General features: G+C 39.5%; 1 protein-coding gene across 1 annotated transcript; it reads left to right on the forward strand.

Moving 5' to 3' along the window:
• The first annotated feature begins 10,495 nt into the window (after window positions 1-10,495).
• Window positions 10,496-20,549, forward strand: LOC139170792 (probable G-protein coupled receptor 34). Its single transcript, XM_070758302.1, has 2 exons — window positions 10,496-10,601; window positions 17,045-20,549. Exons 1-2 carry the CDS (start codon window positions 10,588-10,590, stop codon window positions 18,039-18,041), a joined length of 1,011 nt encoding a protein of 336 aa, XP_070614403.1. The 5' UTR covers window positions 10,496-10,587; the 3' UTR covers window positions 18,042-20,549.
• The last annotated feature ends 936 nt before the right edge of the window (window positions 20,550-21,485 follow it).

Here is a 21,485-nt window from a genome sequence, read left to right on the forward strand (position 1 = left end):
TTAGTCCTGCTAAAGTGAGACTCGTATTAACATGAGTTTTGCCCCATTTTGTGACTTTTCTTGTTAAGTGAGTCACTGCAGTTCTTCAGTCAGTATCCCAGCTGTTATGTGAATCTGGTTTCCCCATGGATTTGGCTTGTCCGGAAGTTCTCAAAAGAGGATGATCACATGACCCCGGGAAGCTGCGACTGTCATAAATGGGAATCAGTTGCTAAGCCCTCTGAATTTTGTTCACATAACCGTGGGGATGCTGCAAAGGTGGAAAGTCACTAAGCAAAGTGGGTTTTGTCAAGGGGCTACCTGGAGCTGGGTGTTTGTGGCTACAGAACCTCTGCGCCAGTTGAGGCATAAATGAATGAAATTAATCAGGATAAAGTTAAGTTTAAGTTTTATTATATTTGTATGCCGTCCCTCTCCGAAGAAAGGGACTCCAAGCAAACGCTTTTCCTTATGAAACATATAATCAGAATTTCACTGGAACAAATGTGGAAAAATGAACAGACCCCATCAGAAAGTTTAATTGATAAAATATATAGATGTGCAGAAATGGACAAAATGGCAAACTCAATCAAGGGAATAAAATATAAAGAAACTAAAGAATTATGGCACGAATGGATCCAAAATAAAAACTGAAAAGTAACAATACAAAGTGTTAGTATATATAGAAAGAAAAATAAACACTTTGTAATAATAATATAAATGAAATAAAAACTTGGTTGGGACTGATGATCACTTTATTATAGAAACTGCAAAAATATGCTTATTGATATTTCATTTTTTTCCTTTTCTAATATTATGATTTACTTACGATATTTATATTTGAATGTACACAACTTAACAGAATGTATAGAGAAATGAATGATATATCTAAAATGTAATAGAAACGGATTAAGACCTGTAAAAACAAAACAAAATATATGAGAAATATTCTTTTCAAAATCAATAAAGAATTTTTTTTTAAAAAGCAAAAGGGACCTTGGAGGTCTTCTAGTCCACCCCTGTTCAAACAGGAGACGCACCTAGACCATTTCAGACAAGTGGCTGTCCAGTCTCTTCTTAAAAGCCTGCAGTGATGGAGCACCTAGAACTTCTGAAAGCAAGCTATTCCACTGTTTACTTGTTCTCACTGTCAAGAAATTTCTTTCTAGTTCTAGGTAGCTTCATAATTCGCTCACGAACCCTGGTTTGTTAAATAAACCCCAATTGGCTTGGATTCACACAACATACTTTGCAATGGGAACCATGTTTTGCAAACAGTGGAATAAAGTGCTTGGTCCAGCGACCGGCTAAACTCTGACCCTGGTTTAATAAAACATGCTTGCTGAAGTTTGCACAATGTTACTGTGCCTATTAATTTGCCTTGACTAGTGACATGGCTGGTAAGACAATCTATGGTTTCGCCTCATGAGGAATGACACAAATAACACAATTGGTATGTATTTTGTATATCCTGAACTGTGGGAACCATCCAATGCAATGTCTAGGGAGATTCTCAGTCATCCAGGTCATGGTAGTTCTAAAGGTGTTTTTTTTTTTTCAAGAGGCAGTTGGACTTTCAGTTTTTAAATTTTATTTATTTATTTATTTTATTTATTTGTCCAATACACAATAAAAAAGTCTTTGAAGACTTTTCACTTCTTATCCAAGAAGCTTCTTCAGCTCTGACTGGATGGTAGGGAATGGAATCCAGGCAGAGCTGAAGAAGTGAAACATCTTCGAAGAAAAACAGAAAGTTTAATTGCCTCTTGAAAAAAAACACCTATAGGAAGTTGTTGTTAGTCGTGAAGTTGCCTTATTCTCTTTTTTTTAGCACTGGTTCTGTGGACGTGACTTGGTGTGGTGGATGTGATGTGGTGTGGATTGGTGGGCATGGCAAGGAAAGGATGCTGCAAAATCTCAATTCCCACTCTACCCCAGGGGAAGGATGTTGCAAACTCCCCATTCCCTCCCCACTCCTGGGGGAAGGGTATTTCAAAATCTCCATTCCCACCTCATTCTTGGTCAGCCAGAGGTGACCTCATCTTCCGTAACAGCAAAAGTGCTATTTATGGACTGCATATCATAGAATCCTTCTCCAACAGCGACCATAGTATGATCAACTTCAACCTCAACCTACACCATCATAACACTCAACAGAACAACACGGCACCTAAGTACAATTTCAGGAAAGCCAACTACGAACTCATAGACGCCAATCTCTCACTAATCAATTGGCATTCCTTGTTCTCCAACTGCATCACCATTGATGAACTTTACAACACGTTCTTACACCAAATTAATAATCTCATAAATCTGCATGTCCCAATTACCTCTCCTAGAAGAAAACAAAAAAATAACATTCCTGTCTCAATAAGGAAACTTCAAACCAAAAAAAGATCCCTCTGGCGTAGAAACAAAAAAGGTCCAGTAACCAACTTTAAAAGCCGCTACAGAAGCATATGCCAACAAATAAAAGCAGAATGTCTCAACTACCACAGTGAACAAGAGGAAAACCTCCTACGCTCCAAATCTAACCGTGCCTTCTACAACTTCGTCAACAACAAACTTAACGACTCCAGACCTATTCCACCTCTCGTAGGACCACACAACATAGAATACCACGATGACCCATCCAAAGCTAACCTCTTCAACTCCTTTTTTGGCTCCGTTTTTGTTAACAGTAATGGCTCATCCCCCCTCTTCGCAAACCGCACTTCTAACTCATTAAACAACCTAACCCAAATCATCTTCACTACAGACCACGTTGAAAAAGCAATCCGTGATCTCAAACCTTCCCTATCTGCTGGACCAGATGGTCTTTGTGCATACTTCTTAAGAAAACTTTCTTCTGCCATAGCTGAGCCCTTAAGCATTATCTTCCAAAAATCCTTCAGGACCAGTACTCTCCCCAAGCTGTGGTCTAAAGCAGTAGTCATCCCCATCTTCAAAAAAGGAGACCCATCACTAGTTGACAACTACAGACCAATATCTCTATGCTGCGTTCCTTGTAAAATCATGGAATCAATCATAAATCAATCAATTACCCTTTACCTAGAATCTAATAACTTACTATCAAAAAAACAATTTGGATTCAGAAAGAAACTATCCTGCAACCTACAACTACTTCACTGCAAAAACATCTGGACTACCCACCTTGATCAAGGAAAATCCATCGATGCAATTTATATCGACTTCTGCAAAGCCTTTGACTCAGTGGTTCATGACAAACTTCTCCTAAAACTCAAATCCTATGGCATCTCAGGACTCCTCCACAACTGAATTACTGCATTCCTGTCAAACAGGCAACAAGTTGTCAAAATCGGAAGCGCCATTTCCTCCCCTGTCCCTGTCAAAAGCGGCGTTCCCCAAGGCAGCGTACTAGGTCCTACTCTTTTCATCCTATACATCAACGACCTCTGCGATAATATCGCAAGCAACTGTGTGCTCTTTGCCGATGATGTGAAACTTTTCAACACCACTGACAACACACTCACTCTCCAAAAAGACCTTGACTATGTTTCAGATTGGTCTAACATCTGGCAACTTCGAATCTCAACCAACAAATGCTCTACCCTCCACATCGGCAAAAAGAACCCAAACCTCATATACAGTATAAACTAAACAAACAAATTCTCACAGCAAACCCACACTCAGTAAAAGACCTCGGAATACTAATTTCAAATGACCTAAGTGCTAAAGCCCACTGCAACAATATCACCAAAAAGGCTTCCAGAGTTGTAAACCTGATTCTACGTAGCTTCTGCTCTGGCAATCTCACACTACTGACCAGAGCCTACAAAACCTATGCCAGGCCCATCCTTGAATATAGCTCATCTGTCTGGAACCCTCACCACATCTCAGACATCAACACTCTCGAAAACATCCAAAGATATTTCACCAGAAGAGCCCTCCACTCCTCCACCCGAAACAGAATACCATACGAAAACAGACTAACCATCCTGGATCTCGAAAGCTTAGAACTGCGGCGCCTAAAACACGATTTAAGTATTGCCCACAAAATCATTCGCTGTAATGTCCTTCCGGCCAACGACTATTTCAGCTTCAACCGCAACAACACAAGAGCATGCAACAGCTTCAAACTCAATGTTAATCGCTCCAAACTTGACTGTAAAAAATATGACTTTAACAATCGAGTCATCGAAGCGTGGAACTCATTACCGGACTCAATAGTGTCAACCCCCAACCCCCAACATTTCTCCCTCAGACTCTCCACGATTGACCTCTCCAGGTTCCTAAGAGGCCAGTAAGGGGCGTACATAAGTGCACTGATGTGCCTTTCGTCCCCTGTCCAATTGTCTTTCCTTTCCCTTTTATCATATATATTCTTTCCTTCCCACCCACTTCTCTTCCTCTTTACTTCCTATCTTTACTTCCTATCTTTTATATATCACTTAATGTCTATTCTCTTTCATATGTATTGTATATTGGACAAAGAATAGATAGATAGATAGATAGATAGATAGATAGATAGATAGATAGATAGATAGATAGATAGATAGATAGATAGATAGAGGTGGTATTCGCTGGTTCTCAAAACTACTCAAAATTTCTGCTACCAGTTCTCAGGAACCTGCTGGATTTCACCCCAAAACCATATCTGACCACATCTCTGACTTGCAGAAAAACAATGATGTAGTTTCCTCCCTCTCTCTCTCTATCTGTGTGTGTGTGTGTGTGTGTGTGACAAACACACACACAGAGAGAGAGTTTGTATACACCTCCCACCTCTCCAGCTCAAAACTTTTATACTGACATAATACCCCCTTTAAAAATATATTGCCTTGCCCTCCCCATAGTGGTCCATTTCATCTGTTCCCTTACTGGAAAAAAGTATGGCCTCTTTAATTATTACACTGGTCAATACAAAAAAAAAATCATCAGCAAAAGTAATACAGTATGTCTGTTTTTTGTAGTTTGATGTGCTGATTCCAACAGTACACTTAGTTTTGCTCTATCACATAAAGTGTCTGCTACAGAAGCATGTTTGTTATTATATTATTTCTGATGTGTAGATTACTGTTTTCTTAATGTTGCCAGTATATTTCCCGTACTATAATAATGATGCTGCTCCATGGAAGCTATACCTGCTACATAAAAACCATGTACATTTTTGAAATCAGAACAAAACAATGATTCAGAAAAGTACAAAGTCAGCTGCGATGATTACAAAAAATATTTTTTTTGCAGACCTGTGTTATTTTTATTTGTTTGAATCTATTAGCTGCCCAATTCCGATGGGCTCCATATACCAATCAGTCCTTCTTTCAGCCTGTTACAGAATGTTGACAAGAGGCAACAAGTTGACCCAAAGAGTTAGAGTTAGAATGAGAGGACATTTTAAACCTAAGAAATGTTGGCTAAGAGTCTACATAAAGAAGGAGTTAGAAACATAGAAATATAGAAGACTGACGGCAGAAAAAGACCTCATGATCCATCTAGTCTGCCCTTATACTATTTTTTGTATTTTATCTTAGGATGGATTTATCCCAGGCATGTTTAAATTCAGTTACTGTGGATTTACCAACCACGTCTGCTGGAAGTTTGTTCCAAGGATCTACTACTTTTTCAGTAAAATAATATTTTCTTGTGTTGCTTTTGATCTTTCCCCCAACTAACTTCAGATTGTGTCCCCTTGTTCTTGTGTTCACTTTCCTATTAAAAACACTTCCCTCCTGAAACTTATTTAACCCTTTGACATATTTAAATATTTCGATCATGTTCCCCCTTTTCCTTCTGTCCTCCAGACTATACAGATTGAGTTCATTAAGTCTTTCCTGATACGTTTTATGCCTAAGACCTTCCACCATTCTTGTAGCTCGTCTTTGGACCCGTTCAATTTTGTCGATATCTTTTTGTAGGTGAGGTCACCAGAACTGAACACAGTATTCCAAATGTGGTCTCACCAGTGCTCTATTATGCTGTGTTTAATCATGGATCATGGAACATGATCCTGGGTAACATCTGGGAGAACTAAAAACACCCACCTCTGCTATGATTGCTGTTTTACCAGTCTGAGCAGGGACAAAAAGGAATCGAAATTGAATATCTTGTCTGTAACGGAAATATTTGAAGCTTCCCTATCTCTTTTAGGTGAATTTATATGACTTCCTCTTTCATGTAGGAATGTCAATTTGTTACTACCGGTATCGCTTTTGTTTATACTCTAAAAATCTCCAAAAAGTTCAGAAAAAGTCCATGTTCCAGTGTTCAACAAGTCCATAATAAAGGATGTTAGCTGCCTCCAAATTGTGATGTGCTGTGTTGCAAGGTTCAGCTTGTTCTCAAGACAAGTAACCCAGCATTGGAAATCTGCTTACCTTCTCTACAGGTTTTGAAGCATGTTTTTTTTTCACCCTCTGTGCATGCGGAGAAGGCTTTGTACATGCGCAGGGGGTTAAAAAAAAGAAAATGGCGACATCCGGATATGTGGGCAGAGTCTCCCACTGCCACCACCGGTTCTCCAAACCACCGGAGACCACCACTACTGGTACAAACTAGTAGCATTTTGCCCCTGAAGCAACCCCAAAATAATAATAATAATAATAATAATAATAATAATAATAATAATAATAATAATCTCCATTTGTCAATTGCAAAAGGCTGCTTTACTTTACCGCTACATCACGCAGCCCTAGGTGCTTGGGAAGAGCCCACCTGGTGATGAAATATGAAATCCAGCATATTGTCTTGTTTGCTGTGTTGTATTGTTGAAATAACAACAGCAGCAGCAGCAGCAGCAGAGTTGGAAGGGACCTTGGAGGTCTTCTAGTCCAACCCTCTGCTTAGGCAGGAAATCCTACACTACTTCATACAGATGGTTATCCAACATCTTCTTTAAAACTTCCAGTGTTAGAGCATTCACAACTTCTGGAGGCAAGTGGTTCCACTGATTGATTGTTCTAACTGTCAGGAATTTCTGCCTTAATTCTAAGTTTCTTCTCTCCTTGTTCAGCTTCCACCTATTGCTTCTTGTCCTACCCTCAGGTGCTTTGGAGCAGTGTTTCCCAACCTTGGCAACTTGAAGATATCTGGACTTCAACTCCCAGAATTCCCCAACCAGCATTAGCTGGCTGTGGAATTCTGGGAGTTGAAGTCCAAATATTTTCAAGTTGCCAAGGTTGGGAAACACTGCTTTGGAGAATAGGTTTGACTCCCCCTTCTTTGTGGCAACCCCTGAGATATTGGAACACTGCTATCATGTCTCCCCTGGTCCTTCTCCTCATCAAACTAGCCATGCCCAGTTCCTGCAACAGTTTTTCATATGTTTTAGCCTCTACTCCCCTAATCATCTTTGTCACTCTTCTCTGCACTTTTTCTAGAGTCTCAGCATCCTTTTTGCATCGTGGCGAACAAAACTGAATGCAGTATTCCAAGTGTGGCCTTACCCAGGCCTTATAAAGTGCTATTAACACTTCACGTGATTTTGATTCTGTCCTTCTGTTAATGCAGCCTAGAACTGTGTTGGCTTTTTTTGGCAGCTGCTGCACATGGCTGGCTCATATTTAAATGGTGGTCCACTAAGACTCCAAGATCCCTCTCAAGTTACTACTGTGGAGCAATGTACCACATATATTGTACCTGTGCATTTTGTTTTTCTTGTCTAAATGTGGACTCTTACTTTTTTCACCATTGAATTTCATTTTCTTAGATAACGCCAAGGATAGGATAGGCGTCGGAATGGCAGGAACGCCGTTCCGGTGGCAGCAACAGAAGGAAGAGGAAGGGAAAAAAAGAGAAAGAAAGAGGGACAGAGAGAGAGAAAGAAAGAGGAACCAGCATGATTCCGGTAAAAATTACCAGGTTTTTTTGCTTCTGCAGATGCACAGAAGCAAAGAAACTGACAATTTTTACTGCCGGAAGGACGTCCATGCACGAGATTTCGACTGCTGCACATGCGCAGCAGCCAAATCCTGCTGCGTCACCTAGAGCGGCAGCTAGGGCCAGCAGCAAAAGCCGCCTGCCCGAGCTCTGGCCTCATGGAGGCCCACTCTGTGGGACCTGGCCGGGCGCTGGGATTTGTGTGGCAGAAGGCGGTCTCGGAGGTAATCTGGCCCAATGCCATGTAGGGCTTTGTAGGTCATAACCAACACTTTGAATTTTATCCAGAAACTAATTGGCACCAATGCAGACCGCGGAGTGATGGTGAAATATGGGTATGCCTTGGAAGGCCCATAACCGCTCACGCGGCTGCATTTTGGACGATTTAAAGTTTCCGAACACTCTTCAAAGGTAGTCCCATGTCATAGTCTGTATAAAAGCACACACACACCTGTATAAAAGCATGTGCTCCTTTGGTGAATATACTGTACTGTACCTGAACAACATATCTCCAATATCACAAGCATTTCTTATAATCTTTATCCACAAATATTTTAAACGGTCAATGGACACCATATCCTTCTATGGGCCTAGAAAGCCTAGAACTACGGCGCCTAAAACACGATTTGAGTATTGCCCACAAGATCATATGCTGCAACGTCCTACCGGTCAATGACTACTTCAGCTTCAACCGCAACAACACAAGAGCACGCAACAGATTCAAACTTAATACGAACCGCTCCAAACTTGACTGTAAAAAATATGACTTCAACAATCGAGTTATCGAAGCGTGGAACTCAATTGTGTCAACCCCTAACCCCCAAAATTTCTCCCTTAGACTCTCCACGATTGACCTCTCCAGGTTCCTAAGAGGCCAGTAAGGGGCGTACATAAGTGCACTGGTGTGCCTTTCGTCCCCTGTCCAATTGTCTTTCCTTTCTCTCACTTATCATATATATTTTCTTTCTTTCATATATCCTCTCCTCTAAGTTCACTTTTACCCTTATATATATTACTACATGTCTATTTTTCTTCCTATGTATTTGTGTATTGGACAAATGAATAAATAAATAAATTAAATAAATATTCAATTTTAAGACAAATGTTGAACTATCTGCCAAGCATTATGCTAACATATTTTATTTCTTAATATTCACTTTTACTGTATTCAGAAGTCCAGCCATTAATTCTATATTGGTGCATAGCACATCCGTTCACACTTATTACATGCTTTCTCCAAACCCACAGACATACAATAAACATTTTCTCACATTCATACGTTTCCTAACAGGTAGTAGTTAAAAGAGCAAACACCTGACCTGCAAACCCCTTCTTCTTCCGTGACCAGATCAAACTTTAGACTGCCAGAATGAAGCCACCTTCTTGGGTACATGTTTTTGGTAGTAGCTAAGATACCAGCAGATAGGCCAGGTTTTGCATCTCTCCATATTCCCACAACATGTTGTTATCCGCTAAGAGATTCCTCTTGAGCATATCGGTTTTACACTTCACCACTCCAACTCTCAACCTGTTGTGGTTAGCTCTGGCCCAATTCCTGCCCCAAGGACTGTGGATGTGGGGGAGACATCCACATGCTGCAGGCCTGTTTTGCCCCCCCCCCCGGTGGAATCTGCTGATGAAGGCTCCTCTGACCAAGAAGACATGAGTGACAGGGAGAAGGAGAGTGTGGCAGACAGCTCAGAAGGAGATCAATTATCTAGCTCCTCCTTGGATTCAGAACAAGAGTTAATGATAGAGCCACGCATGCAGAGAGCGATGCATAGGCAACAACAACTGAGAGATTATTATCAAAGAAAATGAGGCCACTTGTGGTTGGGTGGGGCTGTGGTAATTAGTGAGGCTGCTATAAAGAGGCTGCTATAAAAGTGGAGGATTATCTGATCGTGTTTCGTGACTGCTTTACTGACTTTGACCTTTTGTGTCCTGATTTTTCCCTGTTTTGAAACTAAACCAGGGCAAAGTGTGTTTCACTTTGTGAAAAAAGAAGGACTGTGAATTGCCTCACAGCTGCAAGCTAAGTATCACAGAACTGATAAGGGACTTGTACAAATTACCAGTTTGTTTGGAGACAAGTGCTCTTTGCTATACCAAAAGAGGGCTTGGTTTAAGTGAAGTTTCATTATAAAGAACATTGTTTTGAATTTTCAAACGTGTGTGTGTCTGAAATTGTATCTGTGCATTTTTGGGAGGAGTGTACCAGAGACCTCGACAGTACACAACCTATTCAGGATCCTCCAAGTAGTATAAGGGAGGTCAGATCCTTCAGCTATATAGCCTCCTTTAATGTTCTTCCTTGCTCCATAGTCCTCTTCCTTCCTTCTACTCACACCACTCTCCTGCATGAAGTCACAGTTGAATACCCCAATTTTATTCACGGCTGCCTCTCACATTTGATGCCACTATTTTGACTTTGTGTCCTTGTCTGAGTACAAGGAATTTAAAGCTTAAAAAAGTCAAAACCCCACCACTACCAAACCAAAAACCTTAACTAGTCCCCCACCCCTCCCACATCGCTTTTTATTCTTCCTATTTCTCTAAAAAGAGAAAGCAATCTCTTTCCCCTACCTTCTTTCTCAGCTGCTTCATCTAGTGGTAAAAAAACGGAATAAATTTCCGTAAGCAGCAAGTTCAACCAACCACATTATATCTTCACTGACAAGAACTTTAAAGCTCAGCTGGTTGAACATACATTTTAGGAAGTTCTCAAAAAAGAAACAGCGTGAAAGCCTCATCAGGGTGAATGTCTGAATGGAGATGTTAAGGTAAGTGATGACATGAGCCATTTACTTTTTTGGGGTGTGTGTGAGAGAGAGATGATGATGATGGAGGATTAAAGCAGGTTCAAATGTGATTTTAGTCTCTGCATTTGTAGCAATTAGTTTAATGCTGTTGTTTCAAACTCTACATAATGGAAATCTAAGAAACCAGCAACCACACATGCGGCTCACTGACACATTCTCAGCATTTAACGATCAAAAATAACACTTCCAAGAATGGACAGTTTTAGCAACTACATTTTTTTTAAAAAATTATCATTTTGCAGGCAAATAGGAACGTGTAGAGGGATATGATATAGCCCATAAGTAGACAGGTCTCCTATTTTTAATTGGAGTTTATGCTTTTGATGTTTTTCTAATGAAATAAGTATATGGCATTGCTCGTTTAGTTTACCAAATACAGGTAGTAAACTTATAACAGTTATAACAGTTACAGTCTACTTATAACAGTTCATTTAGTGACTATTCGAAGTTACAACTGCGCTGAAAATAGTGACTTTTACACTTATGACCATTGCAGCATACCCGTGGACTATGATTTGCATTCAGGATTTCAGATGCTTGACAAACTGACCCATATTTATGATTGTTGCCATGTTCGGAGTCATTTGCAACCTTCTGACAAGCAATGTCAACACGGAAACCAGATTCACTTAACATGTTACTAATTTAATCAGTGCAGTGATTCGCTTAACAAAGGCAGCAAACAAGTTGTAAAATGGGACAAATTCACTTCATACGTTTTTTTTACTTGACAACATAAATTTTGAGCTCAATTGTGGTTGTAAATTTACATGTAGCTGTAATTGCTTCTGAGATTATCTGTTCCCAGTAAAATTTGCCCAGTGTTCCTTTTCAGATCTTGCAAAGAGGAGAAGCGAATACTGTATAAGACAGGCAGTAATATTTAAGACATAATGCCAGCATTATGTTGGCTACGTTTTATGCTGATTTTAGACTACAGTATTTTATTGTCTATCGTTGTAAGACATCTAGAATAGACACTAGACGACCCACATGCAGCTTCCTATATAAATAAATTTTTGTTTATCCATTCAGTCGTGTCTCAATCTTGGCAACTTTACAGGGCAAGTGTGACCCTCTGAAGCACAGCTTCTTTCAGTTGTTGGATGGTTCATTTTTGTATCAGATTTGATATTATCAACCCAGTGGGTTCTTTGCTTGCCCCTTCATCTTGATCCACTAACCATTCCTGGCATCATTGCCTTCACCAACTAGTTTGCATGTATCCCCCAGCCAAAGTAAATCAGAAATAGTCTCATGACTTTGGCTTCTAATGATGTGTCTGGTCTTAGATGATTCAGCACCTCTCTCATCTAAATAAACACCATTATATTTAACTTAAAAAAATTAAAATGTACCTATTTCATCAAGCATGTATTAGATAACAGATAAACATGATTATGAATACAAGAAATGGATAAGAATAAAAGGGGACATTAGGGCAGGGACGATGGGCATGTTGATATAATTATACATGCCCCTTAAAGACCTCTTAGGAATGGGGTGAGGTCGATAGTTGACAGTACTGTATAGAGTTAAGGTTTTTGGGGTCTAGGGATAATGCATTCCAGGCATTGACAATTCTGTTGCTGAAGTTGTATTTTCTGCAGTCAAATTTGGAGTGGTTTACCTTAAGTTTGTATCTATTGTGTGCTTGTGTATTGTTGTGGTTGAAGCTGATGTATTCATTGACAGATAGGATATTGTAGCAGATAATTTTATGTGCTACACTTAGGTTATATTGTAGATGGCAGAGTTTTAAGTTTCTAAGCCTAAAATTTCAAGTCTGGTGGCATAAAGTATTCTGTTGCGAGCATAGGAGTGGAGGATTCTTCTCATGAAATACCTCTGGACTTGCTCGATTGTATTAATGTCCAGATAGATGAGACTTATTCAAGGATTGGCGTAGCAAAAAGTATGCCCTACTTTGCAGTTCAATATTGCCGGAGAAGAAGCTATGCAAGATTAGGTTAACAACTCCTAATGCCTTTTTGGCAATGCTGTTACAGTGGGCTCTAGTACTTAGATAATTTGAGATGAGGTCCTTGACAGAGTGAGGGTCGTCTACGAGGTCATATCCACCCAGCTTGTATTTTATGTTCTGAATTTTTTTGCCAATATGTTCAACGGAGCATTTGTTGGATGAGATTTGGAGTTGCTAATTGTTAAACCAAGGTCTTTTTGTAGGGTAGCAGTATTGTCAGTGGGGTTGAATAGCTTTACATCATCAGCAAAGAGAACACAGTTGCTTGTAATATGATATGATATGATACATGATATAATAATAATAATTATTATTATTATTATTATTATATTATATTATGGAAGGCCAATAGGGTGGAAGCAGTACGGATATAGAGCCGGGTCAGCCACAGAGAAGGCTATTGTATTGTATTGTATTGTATTTTGTATTGTATTGTATTGTATTTTGTATTGTGTTGTATTGTATTTTGTATTGTGTTGTATTTTGTATTGTATTGTATTTTAAATTTGCAGACAACAACACACCTCCCTATATGGGGAACTTGCAAAATGACTGTGTGTTGGTATGCTAGACTTTCATTATGCCTCTGTCATCTCTGTCTTGCAAAATTAGCTGGCAGCAAATCCTCCCATTTCTCAGTCATGTTTAGCCATTTGAAAGCAGTTCTCCACAATGCATCCTATTTGCATCATTTGAGCCCATAAAAATCAATGAAATTACAACTGCTTTCCTTCGACTTCTAAGAACAACTAGGGCAGTGTTTCCCAACCTTGGCAACTTGAAGATATTCGGACTTCAACTCCCAGAATTCCCCAGCCAGCTGGCTGGGGAATTCTGGGAGTTGAAGTCCGAATATCTTCAAGTTGCCAAGGTTGGGAAACACTGAACTAGGGAACATTTGTATGGTCAATTGGACATTACAATATGTAATCAGCTGTTCAGCAAACAAATGTTTCTTTTGTTCTCTTTTTTGGTTAAAATTATCTTTGAATATTTTAAACATTTTTTTTAAAAAAACCACCAAATCCAGTGTGCGCAAATGTAAAAAGCAGCTGATACAAGAACTCTAGCGTATTTAAATATACAGTGATACAACTCCTAATGCCTCTTATAAACGCCTCATCTTATAAACGCCTCGTCATACTAACTTTTCAAGATACAAACCCGGGATTTAAGATTTTTTTGCCTCTTCTTACAAACTATTTTCACCTTACAAACCCACCGCCGCCGCTGGGATGCTCCGCCTCCGGACTTCCGTTGCCAGTGAAGCACCCGTTATTGCGCTGCACCGATTCCCCTGAGGCTCCCCTCCATGGGAAACTCCACCTCCAGACTTCCGTGTTTTTGTGATGCTACAGGGGAATCCCAGCAAGGGAAACCCAGCAGTGTAAAAATGGGCGCTTTGCTGGTCACAGTTGGGTTTCCCAGCAAGGGGAGCCTCAGTGAAATAGCAGCATCGCAAAAACACAGAGATCTGGAGGTGGGGTTTCCCATGGAGGGGAGCCTCAGAGGAATCCCAGCAGTGCAAAAACGGGCGCTTCGGCTGGCAAAAGGGGTGAATTTTGGGCTTGCACACATTAATCGCTTTTCCATTGATTCCTATGGGAAACATTGTTTCGTCTTACAAACTTTTCACCTTAAGAACCTCGTCCCAGAACCAATTAAGTTTGTAAGACAAGGTATCACTGTATTGACAGTTCTTAGCAACGTACATACTCTATCTAGATATTTATCAAATGCCTATTGGTGCCTGTCTACCATGGGGGCAATAATAAAATAAAAACATCGCATAGAAATCAAAGAACTATATCAAGGAGCTGATACAAATAGGCTGTCAATCATTCTGAGCTTCCTACCCCAATGCTTGCAAAGCTAATTGTTCATCATGGCTATTTTGGACTCTTGGTGATTGCCTGAACAAGGCTTTGGTTTTTCTGGCAAGGTTTTTCAGGAGTGGTTTCCTTTCACTTCTTCCTTTAGATTAGATTATTATTAGAGTTGGAAGAGGCTTTGTAGGTCATCTAGTCCAACCCCCCTGCTCAAGCAGGAGTCCTTACACTATTTTGGACAAATGGCCGTCCAATCTCCCTTTGAAAGTCTCAAATGTCAATGGTGGACTTGTAATAACGCTAAGTTATATTGGAAAATGATAGAAAAATTGATGAAAGAAATGACATTACAAGAAATAGAAAAAAAAAACCCCAGAATTTTATTTATTAGGTATAATGAATCAGAAATACAAGAAAGATATATTTTTATTTAGTTATCCATATTTTGACAGTGGCCAGGATAGTTTACGCACAAAATTGGGAGGGAGAAAATACTCCCAAGGAAGAAGAGGTAATAAAGAAAATTTTAGATTGTGCAGAGATGGATATGATGACAAGACAGTTGAACAATCAAGAAGAATCAGAATTTTATATTATTTGGAATAAAGTTTATATATGGATAAACAAAAATAAAAATAAAATTTAAACGTTATGGAAAGTATAAATATATTAAAATGATTTTGTTTTTTTGTTTTTTTATTTTCTTTATTATAATGTTTGAACAAAATTCTTCTTTTCATTTAAATTAGTATGTTGACTTAATGAATTAATAGTTTATTCTTTTTCTGTATAAAAATAGACCTCTAAGATGAGAGGGGTAATTGTAACCCCAACTACATGTTTAAATATTTGTGTGTCTGTTATTTTTATGAAAATTAATAAAGTTTATTTTAAAAAAATGAAAGTCTCAAATGTTGGAGCTCTTACAACCTCCAAGGCAGGCTGTTCCACTGGCTGATCACTATCACCATCAGAAAGTTCCTCCTTATTTCCAGGTTGAATCTCTCCTTGGTCAGCTTCCATCCATTATTCCTCATCTAGCCTTCTTGTGCCTTGGAAAACAGCCTGACCTCCTCCTCTGGGTGGCAGCCACTCAAGTATTGGAACACTGCTATCATGTCATCCCTGGTCCTTCTATTCGCAAGATTGGCCATGCTCAGTTTCTGCAACCCACTCTTCATATGTTTTAGTTTCCAGTCTCCTTATCATCCTGGTTCCTCTCTTCTGTACTTTCTCTGGAGTTTCAGTGCTTTTTTGTAGTGTGGTGACCAAAACTGGATGCAGTACATTAGGTGTGGTCTAACTAGGGCTTTATAGAATGGTATTCTTAGGGCTGAGAAGAACTAGCTTACGGTCACCCAACTGGTTTTGTGCCTACTCAAAAACAGAAGACCCTACAAAACTAGACTTACAATCCTGGGTCTTAAAAGCTTAGAACTACGACGCCTTAAACATGATCTAAGTATTGCCCACAAGATCATATGTTGCAATGTCCTGCCTGTCAAAGACTACTTCAGCTTCAACCACAACACAAGAGCACACAACAGATTCAAGCTTAACATTAACCGCTCCAAACTTGACTGTAAAAAATATATATACACAACAGAAATTCTGACCAAAACTGACACAATCTCTGTCTGAGTTCAATCCACCCGATAATTACTAACAATATACCAATATCATAACTCACAAATATCTTTTACCCACAAAATTAATAAACATAACCAAACTAAGTTGTCACAATATATATTCCTGCTAGCTTGCAGGTACTACCCCCCCTTTTTTTCCCTTTCTTACCTCATCTACAATCTCTACTACAATATCTATCAATGCATATAGCAAAACACTACGTTATTCTTAAATTACTATATTTTATAGATATAAGATTATGTAAATACGAATATTGAATACAAAATAACTATCTATAGATAAATGTTTGAAATGAATATACAACAATATATATATGCGATTGTATAAAAAGATTGCTTGCCCCATGCCCCTCCTATCTCTTTTTGCACTCCCCTTCCCCTTCCCCATTCTTAATAAATTAATAAAGTATATTTAAAAAAAAAACTAAATATGACTTTAGTAATTGGGTTGTTGAAGCGTGGAACTCATTACTGGACTCCGTAATATCATCCGCTAACCCCCAACACTTTACCCTTAGATTATCTACGGTTGACCTATCCAGATTCCTAAGAGGTCAGTAAGGGGCGTACATAAGCGCACTAGAGTACCTTCCGTTCCCTGTCCTATAGTCCCTCCTATATCTCGTATTTCTTCTCTACTATATCCTCTATAACCTTCATTGTGTATTATTGTATATTGGACAAAATAAAAAAAATAAAAAATAAAAATAAGTTGGAATAGAACTCACAGATCTCCAATTTAGAGCCTGGTGCCTTAATGACTACATCAGAGTGGTGTTTTGCGGCTTTAAGTATAGCTTCACAAAGCCAAGTGCCCTGGGAGAGCGGTAGCAATGTTTTACAGAGAAGAAACAAGTCTAGAAGTGAAGTTAATTAGGAAATGGTGATCTACCAAGAAATACATGGCATCGTCTAATTATTTCTGCTCTTTTCCTTTCACAGCACTACGGACACCCCTTCTTCTCTCGGCAAGAACTTTCACAATGGATCATCTAACTCTAACGTATCTTATGAATGTCAAATCCAGGATGGCTTTCTGGTGGAGGTCTTGCCTGCCATGTACTCCATCATCGCCCTCATCGGTTTCCTTAGCAACCTCCTGGCGCTTTGGGTGTTCACTTTTGGCACCCTGAAGACCAACTCCATCACGGTGTACATGAAGCACCTCGCCATTGCCGACCTCTTGCTCTCCCTCTGTTTGCCCTTCCGGGTAGCTTACCAAAACCACAGCAGTTCTTCCGCTCTCTGCCAGATGGTGGGCATGACCTTCTACATCACCATGTACGTCAGCATTTTGCTTCTCAGCTTGATCAGCCTGGACCGCTACTTCAAAATCATCATGCCCCTTCAACAGTTCCGAATCCATACAATGCCGTTCAGCCTCACCATGTCCATGGTGGTGTGGGTCATTTGCTTCGCCACAATGCTATGCTTCCTTTTGGATGGCAATAAAAGTGTGCCCTGTGTCAAGTGCTTCCATTTCAAGTACAGAGGCACCAGTGGAGGCATACTGAACCTGTTGGCGGTGACTTTTTTTTTCCTTCTGCTCTTCTTTTTCCTTTACTCCTACGGTAGAATCGCGCTCCGGCTCCGTGAGGTCTCTTTGAAGAAAACCCAGCAGCGTAGTAAAAGGATGAGCACCAGAATTATAATAAAGACTTTCGTGGTTTTGGTCGTCTTCATCGTGTGCTTTGTACCCTACCATGTGGTCCGAGTACCTTATATCCTTGCCCAAATGAAGATCATTTCTGAACACAACATTCAGGTCCTCCACCTTGCAAATGAATTGGTCCTTTGCATTTCAACCCTGAACTGTTGTTTTGACCCTGTAATTTTTTTCTTTCTGTCCAGCAGTTTCAAGAGATCCTTGCTGGACACCACTCTCCGAAAGCTCAAGTGGGTTTCTCAAAATAACCAGAGAGTATTGTATGTCAAATAATCCATCACAGATTCATCAGGGTAGAGAAGGACTAAATTGCATAAAAGGGATAAACTTCTGGGTGTGAGTTTTTCTTGCTAGATCAGCTTTCTTCAAGATGGTGAGGACCAGAGGTTGCGATGAATAAAAGCTCTAGTTAAGGAGTTTTTAAAATCCAACAAATCCAGAAGACACCAGGACCTGAAAACCTGAACTTTGATATCACTCAGTGAAAATACCAATATATGATAAAAGGAGACACAAGCTATAAATGGGATTTTTAGTTCCTACTAAGAATGTGCTCTATTTGAACTTTTTTTTTCTGAGAAAACCACAGACAAAGGAAAAAGAAGTTGAATATTAAAAATAATTTGTGAGTGCTGAGAAATTTGGTGTGTCTAAGGCAGAAAGCCAAGTGTGTTGGTTTTAAAAGTTTGTCAAGCTTTTCTTACGGTCTTAAAATATCTGTTTATGCTTGGGCAAAATCTTATCTCACGATTCTACTTCAGTTTTCTAAGGAAACAGGAAATACACTGGCCATTATCTTCTGCATATTTTTTCTAGCACCTTTTAGCAAAACCAGGAACCAAAGGCTTAGCAAGCTGTTGAAATGCACCATTTTTTACTTCTTTGTGAACTAATTTTCTACATAACCATCTCTAGATGCAGGAATTGTTACCTGAAAATGATTTCTTGCAAGTCCTTATTTGGTAAATGGGAACAATAATTGTTTTCATTTCTAGGAAGGAAATAAAACTCTTCCAAGAATTATTGTGAGTTTGAACAGAACTGGGTATTTCTATGTGTCAGATTTCGAGATTACTGAAAAAGGGGAAAAGCATCTGTTGCTGAAATGTTAGACATCCTATGGACGGTGATATGAACATTATCATTTCTAAACACACATACCCCAATATTAAAATTGGTTAAAATGATGTTTCATTTAAAGAATTTGGAGAAATTTTTACTGGAGAGCAATTACATTGGATGCTTTGGCTTTTTCAAAGCAAAGATCAGAATAGACTTGCAGTAATTCTTGAGGCTTAAAAGAGCTAAAATCATAGGGTTAACCTGCTTTGCACTGAAGTAGCAAGTTCAAGAAAGATATGTGGTGAAGTCTTTCACCTTGCAAAATCTCACTTATGTAGCATACAATTATAACTGCAAAAAGTAACCTTTTGTTTTTGCTGTGCACTCACAGGTGTTCAGAGAAATATTTAACAGGAAAATACTTGCCATGGCTACACAAGGTTTTCTACTCATTATTTCTTTCATGTAACTTAATCTGGGTTAGGTTACTTTTACTCTATTTTCATTTGGATTAAGGGGCGGAATAGTGTCTGGATTCCCAAGAGGGAGGGGCTGCATTCCAGGGGACCAAGAGACAACAAAGTTCAGATACTTTGGTGGGAGAAACAAAGTTAAAACAGCTCCTCCTTAGAAGTTCTCGTAATATATTTTTAACAATGCAAGTAATTTGCTTTCATTTTTGCAAGATCAGACAGAAAACTACAGTGGCACCTCTACTTAAGAACATAATTTGTTCCACGACCAGGTTCTTAAATAGAAAAGTTTGTAAGTAGAAGCATTTTTCCCCATAGGAATCAATGTAAAATCAAATAATCTGTGCAAAGACATTAGGAAAGAAATAAAAGCTCGGAATTTGGGTGGGAGGAGGAGGAAGAAGAAGAGAAGGAGGACAGTCGCTGCCGAAGGAAGAAGGTGAAGTGAGGGGAATCAAAAAAATCCAAAAATTTAAGGCTTTAAAAAAAAAGAGGGACTCTGAGGCCAGAGAGAGAAACCCAGGGGGAATGGCAGGAAACTGGCCGGGCCTTCGTGCCACTCTCAAATTTCCTGGGAAATTTTTCCAGGCTCGGGTTCTTAAGTAGAAAATGGTTTTTAAGAAGAGGCAAAAAAATCTTGAACACCCGGTTCTTGTCTAGAAAAGTTCTTAAGTAGAGGCGTTCTTAGGTAGAGGTACCACTATACTTGAATTATTAAAAATATAGGTGTTGTGGTTGGCTCTGGCCTGTTTTATTGCCGACAGATTCAGGTAGTGCAGTTTCCTCGGACGAAGGTGGGAGTGACTTGGAAGAGGGGGGCTTGGCACTCAGCCCAGGAAGCCAATCTCCATTATCTTCGGTTGATTTGGATCAGGATGTCTTGGACCCATGCAGGCGCAGAGTTATGCGTAGAAGAGACCAATTGAGGACATATTACAGGAGATAAGAGAGGCCACCTGTGTTTGAGTGGGGCTCCAGTAATTAGAGCTGCTGATATAAATGGCGTGTGGGCTTGGCCATTGTGGAAGATTATCTGATCGCAGTTCTTCAGGATCGTGCCTCGCTGTTTCTGAACTTTGTTTGTGGATTTTTCATGCCTTTGACACCAAAGCAGAGTAAAGTGTCTGTGTGTTTCACTTCGTGGAAGAAGGAGGGCTGTGACGTTTCTTCACAGCTACTAGCTAATTACTTAAGGACTGATTAAGGGACTTGTACAGCCTACAAGGTTGTTTTGGGGAAAAGTGCTCTTTGCAATACAAAAAGGTGCTTTGTTTCTTTTGCATTTTGTGATAAAGAATATTGTTTTGAAATTTCAAACGTGTGTGTGTCTGAAATTTGTACCCTTGAATTTTCGGGAGGCTTCTACCATAGAGCCCGGCCCAAAATTTCTGTCACTCAGTGAATTCGGATCCGTTTTGCCATCTTTCTTGCCTCAGTTGTTAAAAGTGAATCACTGCAATTCATTTAGTAATATGGTTTTGTAAGCGAATCTGGCTTTGTTTGCCAGAAGACTGGAGAAAGGGATTGTGTGACTCCGTGATACGGCAACCGTCATGAGTCAGATGCGTAAGTGTCTGAATTTTGAATACATGACTGCAACGGTCTGCAACATGCTGCAGCAATCATGTGTGAAAAACGGTTGTAAATCACTTTTTTCAGTGCCATTGTAACAGTAATTGAACTGTTGTAAGTCAAGGGCTACCTGTATTATTTTTATACTTATATGCCACTTACTTTATGAAACACTCATTTTGTTATGCACAACCAGGTGCAAAGCTATTCTAGAGTAGACATAGCTTGATTTGGGGGCAGGGGGAAAACGCTTCTCGTGCTTATAGTTGGAAGTTCCTCAAACTCTACAAAAAATCCCAAACAAACCCGGTGGTGGTGGTGTTGAAGTTCAGATTCAATCCGGAGGATTTTTGGCAAACAAAGAAAATTTGCAGAGAAATTTGCTTGAAAAAAAAAATGCATGTCCTTTCATACATTACAGTATAAACAGCACAACCAGGTGCAAAGCTATTCCTGAGTAGTCATAGCTTGATTTGGGGGCAGGGGGGAAACGCTTCTTGTGCTTATAGTTGGAAGTTCCTCAAACTCTACAAAAAAACCCAAACAAACCCCGTCAGATGCTGCTGATGCCCTTGAAAACTGTTTGGTGCGGCACCTGCTGCAAGATATT

The sequence above is a fragment of the Erythrolamprus reginae genome, chromosome 8 (genome assembly GCF_031021105.1).
Source record: "Erythrolamprus reginae isolate rEryReg1 chromosome 8, rEryReg1.hap1, whole genome shotgun sequence".
Classification (NCBI taxonomy): Eukaryota; Metazoa; Chordata; class Lepidosauria; order Squamata; family Dipsadidae; genus Erythrolamprus; species Erythrolamprus reginae.